The 20,335-nt window shown below is 41.9% G+C and overlaps 1 protein-coding gene across 5 annotated transcripts; it reads left to right on the top strand.

Moving 5' to 3' along the window:
* Positions 1-629: 629 nt before the first annotated feature.
* On the top strand, positions 630-19,500 carry ldb1b (LIM-domain binding 1b). 5 transcript variants are annotated; one of them, XM_037242589.1, is made up of 11 exons: positions 6,276-6,420; positions 12,993-13,095; positions 14,884-14,928; positions 15,126-15,201; positions 15,279-15,381; positions 15,466-15,638; positions 15,910-16,032; positions 16,126-16,209; positions 16,531-16,654; positions 16,727-16,872; positions 17,413-19,500. In XM_037242589.1, the coding sequence occupies exons 1-11, from the start codon at positions 6,378-6,380 to the stop codon at positions 17,641-17,643; spliced, it is 1,251 nt and encodes a 416-aa protein (XP_037098484.1). In that variant the 5' UTR covers positions 6,276-6,377; the 3' UTR covers positions 17,644-19,500. The 5 variants fall into 5 exon arrangements, with proteins under 5 accessions (XP_037098429.1, XP_037098347.1, XP_037098484.1 ...); XM_037242534.1 differs by lacking the exon at positions 6,276-6,420 and adding an exon at positions 630-1,059 and having other exon boundaries at positions 16,531-16,872; XM_037242452.1 differs by having other exon boundaries at positions 6,273-6,420; positions 16,531-16,872.
* Positions 19,501-20,335: the final 835 nt, after the last annotated feature.

Genomic DNA, 20,335 nt, shown 5'->3' with positions numbered 1-20,335 from the left:
TGAGGGAGATAAATGACAGAGGAGGAGAAAAAAAGATGAGTGAAGTGAGAGAGCAACACTGTGTGACATACTGCAGACAGAAAGACTAACGGAGCGAGAAAGGGAGATGACAGAGAGGGAGAGCGCGAAAGAGAGAAAGGAAAGAGCTGAGGCACGTCAATCGCCCCCACCTCCGTGCTCCTCCCCCTTTCCGCCTCCCCCTACCCTCCCTGCCGTGTAGCAGACCTTTGCTCGATGGTAACAAGCCACTCAGACGGCTGCAGCGCACATACACAAACACTCACACACGTGCATACTTGGACGTCACTAGATTCCCTGAGGATCATGTGAACAACATCCATGTGTGTGTGTCATACTCGACATATTTAAAGGGTGAAAGGACTCACATCACATGGTTGCATTCGCTCAAATCTTTCAGGTCACTTTGACACAGCCACACAAACATGCACACGTGTGCACTATATACACACACCGACACGCACACACACACCATAAACACACATCCACACTCTAGCACTCGGCCTCATTCCCTCCCTTTCTCTCCTTCTCTCCTCCCACCTGAGCTGTAATTTGCAGGGCTGATGAGGGCAGAGCAGAGGCAGGACTGGATTCTGCTCACTCTATATAACATTCACAGACTCACACACACATCCACAGTGCTCTCTTACTACTGAGAGAATCTGATCCTTTGTGTCTGTGTGTGCATGTGTGAGTGTGTCTGCGTGTGGTGTGTGCAGGCTCTCTTTTTAACCTCCTCTTCTTCTCGTCTGTCTCTCTGTTGCTTTTTGTCACTCTCCCGTCCTCCCTCCCCACTCTCCATCCGTCCCTCCCTGCTCCCCGGCTGTGTGTGTTTGTGTGCTTGTCTGTGTGTGTCCGTGTGCGTGTGCGTGTGTGTGAACCGTGGGGAAAACAGACGCTCATGTGAGCAGCAGCAGTGACTGGTGAGAGACAGGAAAGAGGAGAGGAAGAGAGCAGGGATAACAGAGCCAACACCATCATTCTCAACGGATTTCCACCAGACATGTGAGAAGATGTCGGTGGGCGGCTGCGCGTGTCCCGGTAAGTAGCCACCGTGGCGATGCTCGCCGTTGACGGCATCTGCGACGGCCGCCGCTGCCATTGCCAGCCGCTGACTTTTCCAGATCGTTTGTTGATGCGTTTGGAGTTAGTGAGTGCTGTTCCTGCTGTGGCGTGACTGAGGCACAGAGAAACAGGGAGATGGGCGCCCTGGGGCCCTGGGCTCACTTTGCAAAGGCTCATGGGATGTTGCTTTCTGAGCTGGCCTAAGAGGGGGGGGCAGAATAGAAGACTTAGTATCTGTTTCTTTTTCACTTTTAACTTTAACGTAACTTTTTTGCAGGATCTTGTTAGAGTTAAAGACTGATCATGAACAGATGTTTGTGACAAGAGGTTGTTGCTATGGGGCCGCTTATGTTCCTTCATTGTGCTTCGGTCTGTTGTTGTTTCGGACAACCGTTTCTGAGTGAGTTCATCCGAGGTTGGCATAGAAGTCTTGTGAACAAAGATTTGAGAGAATGCAATGAGAAAGATGAATATGTTGTGAGAGGTCAAAGGTCACCGATGGCAAGATTGGCTCTGCTCGGTTAAATAAAGACTGCTGCATTTCTATTAGTTTGAGTACAAAAAGATCACATTGATGAATCTCATCCATCTGATCACTTCATTTGTGTGGCCGTCAGCGGCCCGTCAGTCAAAACCAGCTTTGCCCAGATTTTTCGGGGTGATGGTTAGAGCTGGAAGCAATTGTAAAATGTCGTAATTATATTAAGACGGCAAGAATAATTGTAGGAGAGGAGCCTTCCATGAATGTTTGTAGTGAAAAAACAATCATGTGCACTTGTGTTCTTTAGCTTGACTCATGTAATCATTCATAATCTAATTTGGTTCAAAAGTTTACAACAATCCTCAGACTCACCCGTTTGTATTACTTTGCTGACTGGCTTTGTTACGCGGGGGTCCATCCCTTTACTACCCAGAATTCCTTCCCTTTCTTCCTGGGGTCATGAATGAGGTCACTACATGCATACTTGACTGTGCAGCAATGTTTCGACACTCAAATAATTGCATTTGCGTGCTGTCTAACCACACATTTAGGTTTCCTGTCCCCTTTGTTTTAACCTAAAAAAATGTGAGAAGTAAATGTTTCAGATGATTGCTTGTCACCTATTTTAATATGCCCCCCCCCCCCCCATTAAGTAACATCTGGTTGGTTTCTGGGAGTTCAGTCACAGACAGCAACTCAGTGGGAGGACTATCCATCATATTAAAGTACTATATTGGAAAATGTGTGATTTGTCCTCTGTCTTTGAAGGATGAGGAACTCCCTGCAGGCTACATATGGTTGTATTTGGGTTGGGAGAGTCTGACAGCAAACAGATAACTCCGCTCATTTTTATTGACTCTAATCACACATGGTAGGAAAGAAAAAGAGGAATCAAGGTCTCGAAATAAACCCTGTGCTGGTGTGCCCCAGGCAATATATTATTAAGCGTTAGCGCGATTTATGTCCCACTCCTCATAGCACGTGTAGACATGAAATATAATCCCATAGTTGCAAATGTATGACTACATATTACTTGTACTGTCATGCGGTATTCAGCCGCGAGGGAGCGGAAGGAAGTCAGTGTGTTTTTGGACGGGTGTAGGACCAACCCTGACATGGCCTCTCTTCTCCCCTGTCGACCTACCACAGTGGCAGCCACTGACTTTAATCAAGAGAAGGATCGAAACATTAAATACTCTCATGTATTGTGGTTTGGAAACTATTTAACTGCTAAAGGAAGCCGCTTTAAGGGGCAGCCGAGTTCAGACACAATGCTTCATCATCCCAAATAGCCGAGCTTTGTGAGACGGATACAGTAGATGCAGAAATGTGAAGTCTGGCTGTGTGATTAAGCCTCTGTGTGATTAAACCAGCACGTGTGTTTCCAATCTCCGGGCCCTATGCTACACTGGGCAAATAGCGCTGCCACTTCAGCCGTTAAACAAGCTTGCACAGCCCAGGCTGGAGCTCTTGTTTAGAATGGGTCCTTAGCTATCTTGCGGTCAGAATGCATACTTAATCAACATGCTCATGGAAATTTCCAAATAGACATATGACTGCCCTGTAGTGAACCTCCCACTTTGCTCGGATATTGTTTGCTCTGGTGTTTTAAATCGTTTCTTTTCACCTCATGTTATGTTTTATGGATAGTATTTTCATTCACTCAACTTATTAGCCACATTAAAGGGGAAGTCAACCCCCAATTTCTTTTTGTAATATGTTCTGTGCAGCTCAACTAGTTGAAACACAGTGCTGTTGAAACGGGCAAAATCCACCTGTTTTTATTCATCTCAGGGGGCGGCCATTGTGACTCTTGCTGGCGACTGAAAATGACATCACAGTTGTCAGCTCACAACCAATCATGGCTCATCAGTTTCCTGAAGCTGAGCTGTTATGGAGGCTAAAACAAATAATTGTAAATATTATTGTTATAAATAATTGACATTTGTGGCAACAATGTTAGCTAGCACAACAAAGCAAGCAGGTTATTTGCTCCAAAACAATTTGATGATTTTTTAAACTTATATCGTTGAGTTGGCGGATAATAAAAAGGACAATTAAACTCTTATTTCTTTGAAACGTGGGAATTTTCACAACAGGAAGCTTTGTTCTATTTTTTTTTGCAGTGTATCCCAACTGAGATTTAGCAAAAGACATTGTAGACCCTGAACTGGTTACATGCCACAATGCCATTTGATTAATTGATTCTGAATTTTAATCACAGTTGATCAAGGACCCTTAGTCAGATATAAAACAAAGCCCGACGACGAGTGGTGTTTCATTTCACCTAACCAGATGCTATGACTGAGACGATCAAACGACAGTCACCACATAGTAGGTTCCCCTTCTGTCTTCCCTTCCAACTTGTTTACATTCCAGTGGCATGTTCAACAGCAAAGGGTCCTAACCCTCCTCCTTGTGTGGGCTCGGCGTTTGTGCTCGAGCGTGTGCGTGCATGTGGATGTACACACAGCATGTGGCCCAGCATGTGGATGACATCAACACTGGAGAAGAACGTGTGTGGATGTAGTCCAAGCTGTGACCAGAGAACGAGAAGGCCGTGTTATTGTTTCTGAGTTCTCAGATGCTCCGGTAATTACCCCTGACTGAACGGTGTAGTGGTCTCACCCATTTATTTCTCAATTTTATTTGTCCCCACGTCACCTTATTCATCTACACTGACTTTATATTCCTTTTTTCTTTTTGATGCCTCTGATTGCTAGCGTATGTTGCTTGGCTTGTTGGCAAGACGAGGGGAGAGGTGAAGGAGAGTGAGAGACAGACAGACAGAGAGAGAGAGAGAGAGAGAGAAGGGGTGGGAGGGAGTGTGCCCTCTCATGCAGGGAGTCACATGGTGTCCCTGATTGGAGGAAAATGAGTAAAGACTGCAGCCTGGCTGAAATGGCAAGAGACAGAAAGGCACAAAGGCTTAGCTGTTTGGAAACGGGTTGCACAACAAGAGAGCCTGAAGAGGAGGGAGGGGGGGATTATGAAGGGAAAAAGAAAGCGAGAGTCGAATGATGTGATTTGCGAAAGGAAGAGTTAGAGGGAGGGCTGAGATAAGAGAAAACAGCAGAGGGTGACAGAGGAGGGAGAAGGAAGAGGGATGAGGAGCAAATGGGAGATGAAGGCTGTGGGAGTGCTTGAGGAGTGGGGAGGGAAGGAGCTTGAGACTGGGAGAAATCAGACTGTTTCTATGTTTTCTGCAAGGCTGAGCGCTGACGTGATTGGCTGGAGGGGGGCTGGGGGGGGCAGACCTGACTCGGAGATCAGAGACAGACAAAATGGCTCCCAGAGAACAGAGAACGCAGCATCAGGCCACTGTCACATCCCCTCACACAGCTGTCAGCTGACTCCAGTCACGCGCGCGTGCACGCGCACAGACGAAAGCTAAGCCACCTGCTGTTGTGAGGGAAGAACGCTGACAATGATTGTTTCTTCTTTTATTGTAATTAAAATACAGTTGTGGCGTACACTCACCCACCACAACATTATGGTCATTCCGGTATATTATGATATCCAATACAAGAGTTTAAATATTCTGCTTGTGCAACAATAGTTTGTTTGGGTTTGATTGACACTGTCTTCAGCATAATGAGAGACTAATATTTCCATTCTTATGTAAATGAGATATCCAAAACATTACCGCAGCTCAGTTCGACACTTCTGCAAACCACAACAACATTAGTGGACATAATTATGAAGAAATTGTCATAATGTATCACAGCCATAAGTTCACTGTAGGCATGCAATAACATACTTACACAATGCGGCCACACGAGGGTGCTGCTACCAAAGTTCCGACAGACAAACTTGTGTCACAGCCACAATGTCTTCGGATTTCCCACTTATCAATCCATTTTCTATACTGCTTGTCCTATTTATATGGACATGGGTAGCTGGAGCCTATTGATCCCCAGTCAATTACAGAGCACATGACTGCTTTTATTAATCTTGGTGAGATTTACATTCTCTCAGTGGTGTTTTTTTATTATTATTTTAAGAACAAAGTGTTATTTATTTATTTCATTTACTTTTGGAAAATGCTCAAAAGTCTATTGTCTGACTTGGCACCTGGGTACTACAAGAATATTTTGGTGAGGGGTTGGGGGGGATACTGCATCCATGCCCCCCCTTGACCTCCGCCCGTGGAGCTCTGAGTGGGGGTCGGCACGGAGACAGTAATCTAACTCGCATGTTTTTGCAATACTGGAAGAATCTAGAGTACTTATAGTAGAGCTAGCCCATGAAAGCACGAGCAAAGCCCATGCAGGTGCCGAGACTCAAACCTTCAAAACTGTTATGCAGGCGTCTTAAAGATTAGATCACTGTGCTGCCGAATTAAACATCATCCATTCATCCATTTCCTGCTTGTGGATGTGGGAGGCTTGAACCTGTCCCACATACTGTAGTTCGGGCAAAAGGTGGTCTCGGGGCACTGTTGAGACAATAAATTACTGTACCCCACTAGACTAAATCAAGGTACTTCATCATAGTGTTGCACGTCATATACGTAGAAAGGAAAATTTATATTTAATGCGGAAAACATGAACTTAAGTCATTTTGGATTAGTCAGCTGACTAGATGAGTGCAGAAGAGTGTGTTGTCGAGGGAGGGCAAATGGGATGGTTGTTATCAGAACTGAGGCAGACATTCAGTTTCCTGTTGACTTGTGAGTGGAAGTGCCCCCTCCTCACCCTGCAATGCCTCTGAGCTGACAGTCTGGACACTGGAGATATCAGAGAGGGAGAGGTATGAACACACGACAAAGAGTGGAGGAGTTTGAGCAGTGTATCGCAATCAACGTGACTTTATGGGTGACAAAATGGCCATGTCACAGCTAGAAACTGAGGGAGGTAAGATGACCTTTTCCTTGTGGCCTCTTGCACAGCTGATTCAGCAGGACATGACTCAGGAACTGCTTTTGCTGTAGCTCCTCTCAGATCCATTTTTTTTCTCATCTGCTTTTTTCCACCACTCATGCTTTGATTAAATTGGCTTAAAGAGAAAGGTCAACTTCACTCAGATCACATCAAGGCATTTAATCACAGTGTGCCGCTTTTAATCACTAATAAATATAGACATACATTAAAATATGTTGTGCTTTAGCCCTTTTAAGTAGGCTCATTACTGGGGAAAACGACAACCACATCTCTTGAGCGATGTGCTTTTTGAAAATGACGTTCAATTGTGGTTTGCATCAAAGGTTGTTGCTTATCTATTTTTACGTCTCCGTAATTGGATTGCGCAGGTATAGTTGTGACCAGATATATACTGTATGCAAGAAGCAAATCTATTTCTAAACAACAATTTTTTATAAATAAATGTTTTACACAGACATTATGGGATTCAACATGGCAATGTATTTTGGGGTTAAATTGGATTATTTTGTGTTTTAATTAGAAGAGTCGAGTGGATGTTAACGGAGCAGACATGTTTTGCGTGAGTGGATTGCGTCACACGCTGATCATGCTCATCATTTGTTGCCTATTCTTGTTAAGAACGCAAATTATGATGGATTGCTGAAACTGTGTCTCTCTAAAAAGAAGTCTGTCAAACAAAAACAAATACAGTACAACTTTTAAAAAATCTATTTTCCCCTATGATTAGGTGATATATTCTTTTTTTTACATATTACTTGGATTTCCGGCTTTAACGTGAGGCTAGCCTGTGCAGAGAAGGTTCGGCAGCTTAACATTCATGTGCGTGTGTGTGTGTTTCACTGGTTAGGGTGCTGCTTTAAGATAAGGTCTGGCCTGTGCCTCACAGCGAAAGAGACGGTGTGTGTAAGCCCTTAAAGCCTTATCCTGATACACCTCCCACCCCCACTGCCTCTCCATCCCACACATACACTCGCTCTGTGGATTAACCTAGTCATGTAGCATTTCAATGGCAAATCTTACAACACACACACATGCACGCACACACACACACACACATACAGAGGATTAACCCCTGTGTGCCCATAGAGGATTCTTAGCCACTCTCCAGTTGTGAAAACTTGCTTGGGTTACCATGGCTACTGTGGTCACAGAGTAAAACACACAAATCCATATAGGTCACACATGCACATACATGCGTATGCAATAAATGAAGGCTGCCAATAAGACTGACAAGAAACCTCCTGAGCTACCAATGTAATCATGTCATATGTAACCTTGCTATGTTTGAGAAAATATATGTACACATAAAGTCAACTAAGGCATCTTTTTGTCATTGGTCGGCTGAGTGGCGTACCTTCGAGGGAGTTTATCTCCTTAATGTCTCACACTCGGTGCACAAAGGTGCATATTTGTCCTGGAATCATCATTCTGCAAATTAAAAGCAAATTGGTAACAGCCAACTGGGAAAAGACATACATTATTTTGTTGAATAATGTCATTTGAATAGCATGCCGATGTCACGGATTTTCAGATCAACTGTATTTACATATTAAACACAATTTTTTTTAAATTACTTGTTCACTCAGTATAAAAGGCCAACTATAATTTTTTTTTCCTCAATAAATTAGATTATCATGGAAAACTCAATTCACCTCAATAGTTAAATTGAAATAGTAAAATGTAATTATTACCTAGATTAACTATACAAAGTTGGGTATATACCCCGCCTGTCTTATAAAGTCAACTGGAATATGCGCCACATGTCAAATGGAAGGGTGGGAAAGTTGGTTCAGGTCACGGTAAGCTTCCATGTTATAAAACGCACTTTAATTAAGTCACTAAAGAAAGACAGTTTTATTTTCTATGTGTAACCTTAAGCACTGGAGTCGCCTGACTTAATACCGCTTCCTAATAGTTGTCTTACTTCCAGACTAGAATAGATGGAAATTACGCTATCATAGTCTTGTTGCTTTTTGCTTCGTGTAACGCGCGCACATACACAAAGAATTAAAAAAATAAATAAATCTACGTACATAACTACGCATTTTCACTTGGCAAGTTGGCAAAGCGGTTAGCACATTTGTCTAACAATTCTGAGGTTGGCGCTTAAAATCTGGCCTTCCCTGCGTTCTCGCTATGCTTGAGCAGGTTTCTGCCAGGTACTGTTGCTTCCTCCCACATTCCTCAATAGTGCTTCATAGGTTAAGTAAATTCTCCTTCGAGATGAATGTTTGTTTGTCTGCATAACATGTGTTTGCAATTGGCAAGTGACCAGTCCATGCTGAATATACTCTATTCTGGTTCTCGCTTAGTCAGCTCGGCTCCAGCTCACACGTGAACCTGACTAACAGTGTAGAAAATAGATGCATGAATGTGTTTTCACTTGGTGCGCCTGAAAAAAAAAATCAGAACCCTCTTTGCGATGATGGTTCATGGTTCACATTTCACATATGATAGACGTGGACTTAATAATACTTGTTCTTTTTTATTTCCAACTTAATCCATATGGGTGAGTCCTTTCTGGCTGTGATCTGAATATCTGATTATATTTTGAGGCGATTTAAGCAGATTTAGAGGCTATGGGATTCTCCCTTAGACTTAATGCGTTGTGTGTGTGTGTGTGAGAGAGAGAGAGAGAGAGAGAGAGAGAGAGAGAGAGAGAGAGAGAGAGAGAGAGAGAGAGAGAGAGAGAGAGAGAGAGAGAGAGAAAGAGAAGAAGACCGCTGACCCCTAAAACACTCTTTGTGAGAATCATACAACAACATATGACTCTTACAGCACAACGAGTCTCAATAACCCCACTATGCTTTATTGTAGGTATGGTGTTCATATATTTTGGAATCGTAGCCAAAATGCTCAGCTTTTGTTTCATCAGACTACGTATAACAAAATCTCCCAAATACTTGTAAGGGAAAGAAAACCTGTCAATTCAAAAGGGGTGTGTAGACTTTTTATAGCCGCTATGCCTCAAAGTTCACTAAAATTTCAGGCAAATGTTCCACCGGACAACCATGTTACCTAGATTAAATAATTGCAAACTAAGTTATACATAAAACTTTCTTTCTTTCTTTCTTTCTTTCTTTCTTTCTTTCTTTCTTTCTCTCACTGATGCAGCTCGGTCGTTTGCAGCAAACTGATGATGTGCATTAATTAGGTGGACATGAACATGACTTTACAGACAAGATGATCTTCATTTCCACACGTACTTCCACTCGGCTGCATTAGGCCAATTCTCATCTGTGTCACTTAGAACTGAGGCATGGGATGGAGGAGGAGGAGCAGGAGGAAGATGTGAAAAATGCTTAGCAGACAATCTTTATGAGCATTGGAGTGGAGGGGGAGTGGAGCTGAGGGGGGTGACTGGCGGTGGCGGTCAGGGGAGAGAAGAGCAAATGTACTGCGGAGAGAGAGGAGGAGGAGGAGGAAGAAGAGGAGGAGGAGGGCCTAGAGCTATTGTTCATGTCCTCCCGTGAACAAAGGGCTCATCGGGGTCCGTATGTAAACCCACAACAGGCTTCAGTCCTCTGACAAGGCCTCATGCGGGACAAAACATAGCGGTCACACTCCCGCTATTTGGGCCGAATCGCTTCCCCGGCCTCACAGTTCGCGGAGTACTGCATCGATCGCGTTCATTGGGACGTGTTGTGTGGCTACGTTGCGCCTCGCCGTCCATTCAGCGGGCCTATCGGAGCGTACGCACGGACTCTACTACCGATCTGTAAACATTCGTTTTCTCATTGGACTTCAGCGCAGGTAAACGCTCGCTTATCCCGGCTACACGCTTCGCATCTTTTTCGGTTAATACCCCGGCTCCATGATTAGTTATGGCTGATCGAGCGGTCGACGCGGCTGGGGTTTCTTTGATTTATTTTGGTGGTTTCTGGTTTAAAAGGGGATTTAATGCTAAGTCGTTAGCATAGGAGCTAGTCGTTGGTACCAGCTGCCATCTGGACTTGCTAACGTTAGCCTGGCCACGAAGTCCTCGTCGTGGTTTGATTTCACACACTGGCGATGGAGACCTGTGAGAGTATTTGTTGTGAATGTTTACAGTTTGTCTGCTTCTATTTTGTTTACTTGCATTGACGGCTGAAATGTCTTTTACTTCGAAATGTGCCAAGCTAACGTTTCACCTAGCTTACTTAGCAGTGTGCGCTTGGTGCTTTTCTAATTGCCTTTGTAACCTCTCAGTCCTTCGTAAAAATGTATGAGGACGGGTTTAGAAACAATAAACGTGTCTGCGATGCCTTTACAAATTTGACGTACAACTTAAAACAAACCGCCCTGTTTTACAGCAGGTTTTGTTTTGGAAAAAGTTCACGATTTGTTTCAGTGTAAGCTAAGTGGTCCAAATCTGCAGAATTGTTATTGTTTTGAAGTGAATAACTATTGTGTAGAGTTTTTGTGCAGTGAGAATTGCTGATCTTTCTCGTCATCGGTGTCATACAATGGTGTTTGTTTGAGCTACGCCAGCCCCGCATATCATCAATGTGTGTTTGGACAGTGCAGCGTTTGCTTGTTGGACAGGAATGAACAAATTCCCAATGGAGGAAGTGGAATCCTGCTGATGTGATTGGGACCGCCTGTCATTAACCACTAACAGGGGATGAGAGAAGCTAATGGAGCTCTCACCAACTAATGGACACATAACATCGATTATTTATTTATTTATCAACTCCATTTGTGTTGTTTTTCTCCTCCCTCTTGTTGTTGCACCCAGCCCATTGCACAGTACTTCTTGCTTGCACACTTTGTTGACAACAAAGTGATAGTTTTCTGGTTGAAGTTGAGAAATTTCATTTAGTTCCTAACAGAACAACAATTTGGTGTTAATAAAGCCCAAATCAGCATATGGAATATATATTTGCATTTTGAAGCGATAACATGGTGCTGGCAATTGTATGCGGTTTTTTTTTTTTATATCCATCACATTACTGTCTGAGAGAGAGTTGAGTTTGTATTGTATCGCAGCAATTAAACATCCAAGATATGAAAATAATTTCTATTTTTTTATGTTTTTACACAATCACCAATCCCATTTACATGTGCTTGAAAAACCTGTCACATAAAGACACAGGCATATGTTTGTTATGTTGAGACAAGACGTTAAGAGGCGGGGTGTCACCATGGTAACGGCTGGGGTCGTGACCTGCTGACTGCTACTCTGGATAGCCTTTAAGGAGCTGGCCAATTAGAGTAAGAGACGCGCGAGGCCTGTAAGGGATGGCAAGAGACTTGGTGTTTAGTATGAATTTCAATACCACTTTTAGTCACGTTAATACCAGTGCAAGTACTGATACAATACGACCAGAATTTCTTGCGACACAAAATATCAGTGACAGATAACTTAAAAGACCCTCTATATCCCAATACAGCATTTTCCCTCAAATTACACAAAGATTGGTAGTTTTATTTTTATCTACATTCTTTTTTCTCGCCAATATTGAATGACCTTTTAGCCTCAGCAATATGGTTAGCTACCAAGTATGATGCTCTTAAGGCGCTTACATTTGTTGATGTATTAGTTTTGGTGGCGTCATCAACTCTGTATTTCGAGTGGTGTTTCGGTTTCTTCTTGGGCTAAGACTCGTTATGCCGCAATTTGATTTTCATTCAATTTTTATTTGATGGTTTCCAGTAAAATTCTGGCCCTCTGACAAATACAGTTGGTGACCCCTGGCCTATGTTTTTGCCTGTGTAACTCATTCATTACCTCCTGGTTTGTAAAACACAGCTCTTCAGCTCCCACCCAAGAGCGAGATGGTACACAGTCACTTACTCGTTCTTTTCTTTGACATCATCCTGACATCAGACTATAGTCTCAAGTATTTAACAATAAACCGTGTTAACGAAGCGGTTATTGCCTTTTGCTGAGTTGTGGATGGGTTTTGATTGGAGGATGTCCTATCTGTCTGTTTATTAGCTTGAGCTGTGTACATTTGTCATACTATCAGCGTACTTGAATTCAGTTTTGCTGTCTTGACATATGGTGATACTCCATTGTTCATATAAAATTAATATTTCCTTCATACTTGCGGGAGCGTTGTCCACATCATTCTCATGGCATTGATTGGAACTGGATTGTTTTTGTTTTCAGCAGCTGTAACAGCAGTTTAAACTGGGGCTTCGGGCCGATTAAGCTATTTTCAAACTAATTCATTCGTCCATGTGCCAATGCACTCGCATTGTTTAAATCAAAACCAAAAACAAACTCAATGCGTTTGAATGGGCGTCATTTATACACAGATTTTGCCTCTTTGCGAACCGGCCCGGTCCTTATATCCCACAAATAGTCAGGGTTCACTGTAGAGTTTGTTTTTCTCATAATACAGTCCTTAATTGCTCCAGTTGAGTGTGTGTCCATAGAAGTATGTTTACTCTAAACTTTAATTTTGGTGCCCCATAGAAGTATGTTTACTCTAAACTTTAATTTTGGTGCCCCATAACAGATTTCATTTTCAATGCAGTATCTTCTGTCCTTCAAAAAAATCAAAGGTGATTAAAAAAAAAGAATAAAATAAAAATTCCCCTTCTGCTTTTCCTTACAGGCTGTTCCTCCAAGTCGTTCAAGCTGTACTCCCCCAAGGAGCCCCCCAACGGTAGCACTTTCCCCCCCTTCCATCCCGGTACCATGTTGGACAGAGACGTGGGGTGAGTTTTGTGACTGAATCTATTTTGGGTATGTCGGATGCTAGATCTCATCTGATCTCAGAAGCTTAGCAGGGTCACGACTGGTTTTACTTAGATGGGAGACCAATTCTAAGGGGGAACCATACAGTAAATTTACCAAATTAACCTCCAGACCATAACACAATAGAGCTTGCATTTTAACTCAACGTCTTTTCCAATACTTTTTCTCGTGTTAAAAGAAGGGGGTGGCTTCAAACAAGAGGTGCTTTGAGCTGAGTCAACACATCTAATGTTGAGTAGCACGAAGTAAAAGCTGAACTTTTATCTATTGTTAATCTCTCCATCTGGAACTCAAATGTCTTCAGTATACAAAAAACGAAATGGCCCTTATTGAGCAGATTGTATTTTTAAGGTATTAAATGTTATGCCCCTGGATACTGTTTACCTATTTGATGGTCTGATTGGTAAAAGTCAGATAAAAGCATACAAGTCCATATGAAACTTAATGCGATAAGAATCTTGCGTTCCGTATTAAAGCTTTATTTGTGTAGTTTATTGGTAAGAGCTGGATAAGAATTTTATGCTGTCGAAGTGAACGGTTTGAGAATGAGAAAAATCCTGCAGCAGACCTGTTGTCGCTTCTCTGGGAAAAATATTTCACATAGGTGGTTATTCGGTTTCAGCTGAGTGCAAGTTGTGCCTCTGGGACAAAGTTGGAATGGTCTTGAGAAATCATCATCACAGTCACTATGGCTTCATTTTTTGTGTTTTTAAAAATAATTCCTAATTTGTTGCCTGTTTCCCCTTTGTAAGGTGGCTGTATTAGCAACCTGAGAAGATTTCTAAAAAAGAAAATCTGTCAAAATGCTGCCACTTCAACTTGAGTACAACACAACAAGAAATTTGAAAATTCCCAAGAAATTGAGCTTTCGTGTGGGTGGAAAATGGCCAAGTGTTATTTTTGCCTAAGGCCCTAATTAATAGAAATTGACCAATTTTATTTTTAAAGCTATGGTCTGTATTTTGTACTTAAGGAAAACAATAAAGCCAAACGAATCAAACTAATATACGAACTTAAAATGTATTAGAATGTAAAAAAAAATTAAAATATAAGCCTTATTTTCGTTGAATTTATGTGAGTTCACAGATAATGCTATTTCTCAGGAACTACTGGACGGTTTCGGCTGAAAGCTATTGACTGCAGCTATGGTCCTAGACAGTAAATTGTACATAAAGTTATGTTTGCCTTTTTAAGATAGTGCCACAAAGCTCGTCGTTCGTAACCTTTGCCAACAATATCTTGGGAACTAGTTATCATAAATGGTCAATAAATCTTATTTTCATCAAGGAAAGTGTCATGCAAAAACTGTGAATATTTTAAGCTTTTGTCTGGATGTAAAATATATAATTAAATATAAAAAAGTCAACACAACAGTTGCAGGGACTTCCTGCTCCATCCATATTCATGCAAAATAACGACATTCTCCAAAAGGCTAATCAAGACATAACCAATATTTTCTGTTATGCCGAAGAGGCTGGCTAGCAACAGCTTCGGCTGGCTACTAGTGCGGTTCCTTGTCCCGTTGCCCCGTCTATGCTCAATGATATCAAATAAATTGTGCAAAGAATAATAGATGATAGCTCTGAGCTACTAAGGCAAGTGTTTATTGCCCACAGTACAGTTCTTGTGGGCTCTGCTAGTAAGAAAATGGCTTTGTGTGTTACATTTACACTCTCATCCTAGTTGTTGTGATTTGGCTTGTTTGCTTTATCTGTGATTAAAAAGATCTCTCTTTCTCGTTTCTGCAGTCCAACCCCAATGTATCCTCCCACATACCTGGAGCCAGGCATAGGGTAAGACAACCTTAAACGGCTATACAGATAATGCGGTCTCCTCTCGCATTCAATTGAGCATTAAAGTCTGACCTGACTAAATGAGGTTGTTAAACAACTCCGATGGTGCGGCAGCTCAGAATGTCCCTTCTGTTTTATTATCACAAGCCAACTGCGCTACTTCTTTTGTTTTCACCTGCTGTCTTTTTATGGTGTAGGAGGCACACGCCATATGGCAACCAGACAGACTACAGAATATTTGAGTTAAACAAACGGCTACAAAACTGGACAGAGGTTTGTTACACTCTCTCGCGAATTCTCTTAGCACAACATGTGGCAGATGGAATAATTGTCCATTCTCCAAATTGTAGGAGTGCGACAACCTATGGTGGGATGCATTTACTACAGAGTTTTTTGAAGATGATGCCATGTTGACCATTACTTTCTGTCTTGAAGATGGGCCAAAGCGTTACAGTAAGGACAAATGCCGACATATTGCATATTTAGTCTAATCTCTACTGTGTCATCTCATCCTTTTTCCTGTCTCATCCCATCAAGCAATTGGTCGGACGTTGATTCCAAGGTACTTTCGGAGTATATTTGAAGGTGGCGCGACTGAGCTCTACTATGTCCTGAAACACCCCAAGGAGTCGTTTCACAACAACTTTGTTTCACTTGACTGTGATCAGTGCACCATGGTCTCCCAAAATGGAAAACCAATGTTCACACAGGTGAGTGAACATTCAAGGTTGGGAAACATCGGTCCAGAATATCTTTATTGCAAAGCGCTTGACATAACTCACAGGTGCCAAACTCGAGGTAGAAAAATCTTCTTATTTAGAAAACTTTTCCCCCCCATCAAATCTCAAAGAAACAGTTTTCGATGTCTGTATTCAAATTACATTTTTAATAATGCTGGGTGAGATGCAGCAAGCCATTGAAACAAACTCCGCATAGATATACTGTACACTTTCTAATCCTAGTCTAACTTTTCTTCTGTAGGTGTGCGTGGAGGGCCGCTTATACTTGGAGTTCATGTTTGACGACATGATGAGGATAAAAACGTGGCACTTTAGCATCCGACAACACCGTGAACTCATCCCTCGCAGTATACTTGCCATGCATGTGAGTGGAGGCCAATCCTGAATCTTTAACACATTCTTATTGCCTGTGAATATGCCTGTTATTCACTCTGTGTCCTGTTGATAACCAACTCAGGCCCAGGACCCACAGATGCTGGACCAGCTGTCCAAAAATATTACAAGATGTGGCCTGTCAAACTCGACTCTAAACTACCTCCGAGTAAGTCAAACAAAACATCATACCCTCCACTTGCTGCAACCCATTTTTTTGCTTCAATCAAATTTCAAATTTGGCCATACTCCTCGAGAACATCTTTTGGGTGTTGTGTGTAGAGACTTTACAAAATGCTGAGCAGTATGTATCTTAGCTTCTAAACATACGCGTTCAAGTCGGACTGGGTCTGCAAGTTACGCCTTCTTAACAATGTGCACTGCATGGCTCAGTCAATTAGATGTCTGTAGCTAAACCACAATGACTTTGCAAACAGGAGGCACTTTTTTAACATCAGCCTTCTTTCTACCTGTCTGTTTTGTGCTCCAGCTGTGTGTGATACTGGAGCCCATGCAGGAGCTGATGTCCAGACACAAGACGTACAGCCTCAGCCCCAGAGACTGCCTCAAGACCTGCCTCTTCCAGAAATGGCAAAGAATGGTGGCACCTCCAGGTATGCGAATAACACACACACACCAACGCACCAACTTTTCTTTACACGCAACTCTCCCTGCTTGCTGTTTAGCCGAGCCATCAAGACAGGCCCCAAACAAACGGCGGAAGCGTAAGATGTCGGGTGGCAGCACCATCAGCGGAGGAGGAGGAACTAATAGCAACAATAACAAGAAGAAGAGTCCGGGCAGTGGCTTCCCTCTGTCTAGCCAGGTTCCAGTAAGTATATCAGTGAAATCATCTGTCTATGCGACTGGTCCTTGACAAAGTGCTGTCTTGATTTATTGTTGACTTGGCTAGAATTTTCAAACTAGCTTATGCAGTCAATCTAGCCTCTTTAAGACCGTGGCTAGTCTTAGAAATAGAAAGTGTGCCAAATCTTCTTGAAAGGTTTCCTTATTAGAAGCAAAAAAATCTGTCAACCTTCCTTCAACAAAATTAGTTGGTTAATTAATTATTATTATTATTTTTTAGATGACTTGTTTCTTACTCAAGTTGAGTAAAAATCTTCCATGATGACTTTGGTGCAACCAAGCAATTTCTCCCTCATGCAAGTGTTATTGATGTGCATGACAACACAGCCCTCTCTTTACGGGAGGTCATTTAAGTTTAGCCGCATCACTGAGTGTGCGCCTGGCATCAAACAACTGCTGAGATAGATGCCAGGTAGTGCTTAACAATATAGTGAACATAAGTGGAAGTTTAACACACTCCAAATGCCCCTCACACCCCATTTACCATTTTATTTTGTCTGTCCAGGATGTGATGGTGGTGGGAGAGCCCACACTGATGGGAGGGGAGTTTGGCGACGAGGACGAGCGTTTGATCACGCGGCTGGAGAACACCCAGTTTGATGCAGCCAACGGCATTGACGACGAGGACAGCTTCAACAACTCCCCGGCTCTGGGATCCAACTCGCCCTGGAACAACAAGGCGCCCTCCAGCCAGGAGAGCAAGAGCGACAACCCCACCTCACAGGCATCGCAATAGACTTTGGGCTCCTCCTCCACAACACAATTCCCTCGCGCCCTCCTCTGAGCCTTCCCAAAGCCAAAAGTCTCAAGAGCAACAGGTTTCCTCGCAGCGCCCCGACAGGCGTTTTGAGCTCTGACTCTTCCGACACGCGGTGCCTGGCGGCGCTCACTTCGACTTTCTGCCATGACTCTTAACTTCCCAACTTAAAGGCACCGTGGTCCCTTCCCCTCTTCTGCTCCTTTTCTTCGTTTCCTACTCAAAATGTCCTGTCTGCTTTTGGTAATTTCCACTTTGGACAGCGACATGCTAGTTGTGATGGAGGCGCGGTGATTGAATCCAGGAGAGAGCTAACCCACACTAAACCCAAGAAGAACGCTACAGCAGTGTGGCATGGCTGAGGTGGCAAGTTGCTCGGGGACAGCTTGTCCACCAGCCTTGAAACCACTCAATTCTGGACTGCTCTGATGCATCAAGGCACTAGAAACCTTTGTCAACAGAGTATCTGTGTGAGCGCGTGTGTGCGCACGTCTGCGTGAGTGAGCGACAAACGTTTGAGGAGAGAAAAGAAGCCTAAACACATTAGTGTCTTTGCTAAATCGAGCAGACCAGAATTTAGAGACCTCTTGCAAAATTGTTGAAATTGTGACACCGAGTGTGGGACACAACAATTCACACTAAACACACACTTAACCATACACACACATACCCGCGCGCACACACACGCGAACGATGGAAGGAGTTTGTTTCTTGTTGTGAGCCATCTCTGAGTAGACTCCGATGTAAGCAACATACACACTTACACATTTTAAGAGTTTTTATACAGTATATATTTCCCTAGAATGTTTTTTTTTTTTTTTTTAATTTCTATTAAACATCTTCAGTTCAATTGTTTATTTTTATTTTTTACCAATACTGAAAAGCTACAGACCAAGGAGCACCACAGGACTTTTATTCCTCCTCTAAAATATATTGTTTTTATCTTTTGTGTTTATAAAAGAAAAAATATTTAGTGTGGATGTTTTATTTTGTCTTTCCGTTGCTTTTGGAAATTTGAACTTTTGTGTATTTGTGCTTGTATATTTAAGGTAGTAGCAAAGTTCTGTCTGACTGTAATAAGATGTATTCTTACTTAGATATACCTAAAGCCATCTTGATCTAATGTAAAGAAACAAAATAGGAGAAATGAGGAAAAAAAAACCCCACCCCACTCTTTCCTCCCTCTTTTTTTAAGGGTAGTGTAAATTAATTGACAAAAATCCCTGAGGGTACAACAGCACCATCGGAAGGTGTTTTGTGTCTTTTGCTTTTCTTTATTTATTCAGGACATTCAGAAATCCACTGTTCCAGGTCTACATAAATTGCTAGTTCTTTTCCCCCTCCACTGTCAGAGGTTTTATGTAGTGCGTAACCTGATTCAACCCAATGTCAAGTGAATGTGCTGAAATGTTTGTCTGACTTTCACTCCAGTCACTGGCTATAAAGGTTGTTAAGAAACTTATACCTTCCAACAATGTTTTAATTTGTGCCATCTTCAAACATGTTCTAAAACCAGCTTAACATTATGTTCACTCTGCATAGTTTAGTCTATAAATTCATGAGTCATAAAAAGCCTGAAAGAAGTCCTGCTGTTCTTGATTTGGCCCTTCTGGTAATCATCATGACCATAAGTGGAATCTTCTAACTCTTTGTACATTTCTGTTTTGTTTTACACTTTCAATCCATTTAAAATTTATTTTGAATGGTGAATTGTACCTTCCTCAAACCCAGTAGAATCATTGTTTGGTATCATTTTTATTTTATTTTAATTTGGTTAGTTTCTGCCCTTGCTAATTAATGTATGGTACCAATAAAAAAGATACATTTTCACTTTAAGACATTGTTTCTGACATTATTGCAAAATTAGCAGAAACTAAATTATTCAAATATATTTCAGAATATGAAATAACGTGCAAGAGGTTCTTAACTGCATGACAGTAATATTCATTCATGTAGTGATTTTAAAATGTAAACACTTGCGGCTAGTGTCTTTTCACTTTGTTTTTTCACTTTGTATCAACCCGATTGATACAAAGTGTTGCATATGATATTTATCTCTCATAATTTATGAAAGATAATTAACATGATCAGTTTCTACTTGTTGCGTAAATGAATGAGTTATTAATGGAAACAAAGGTAGTTTGAACATATTTGTTATTTCAGAATTGTGTATCAAACCATCACATTAACTGCTGGGACAGGCTCCAGCACGCCCGCGACCCCGTGGGGGACAATCAGTACAGAAAATGGATGGAGCATCAAATTAATCATTACTAAAAATCCAATTTACTTTTGAAAAGGTTGATGACCCCTGCTTAAAGAATTTCTAAAGGATTATTACTGTTAATGCAGTTACCAGGCTACGTAATAATTACTTTAATAAAATGATTATTACTATTATGCAGTTACCAGGCTACGTAATAATTACTTTAATAACTAATATAATAACGACAATAAGTGGTATGGGTCACACCGGTTAAAAGTTAGGTACATTTATTTTTAAAATGTCTGATCTGTTGATTACGTTTCTAAGTGCATACTGAAAAGTACGTCGATTTTGATCAATTCAAACAATGACACATATAAATCGTTTACAGTCTTTTATTGCAATAAATGATCGACCACGTTATAATTTATAAATCGAAATAGATGATTGTATGTGTGTCTGGGT

This window comes from Syngnathus acus, chromosome 1 (genome assembly GCF_901709675.1).
Source record: "Syngnathus acus chromosome 1, fSynAcu1.2, whole genome shotgun sequence".
Classification (NCBI taxonomy): domain Eukaryota; kingdom Metazoa; phylum Chordata; class Actinopteri; order Syngnathiformes; family Syngnathidae; genus Syngnathus; species Syngnathus acus.
This window is presented reverse-complemented; position numbering and strand designations above follow the sequence as displayed.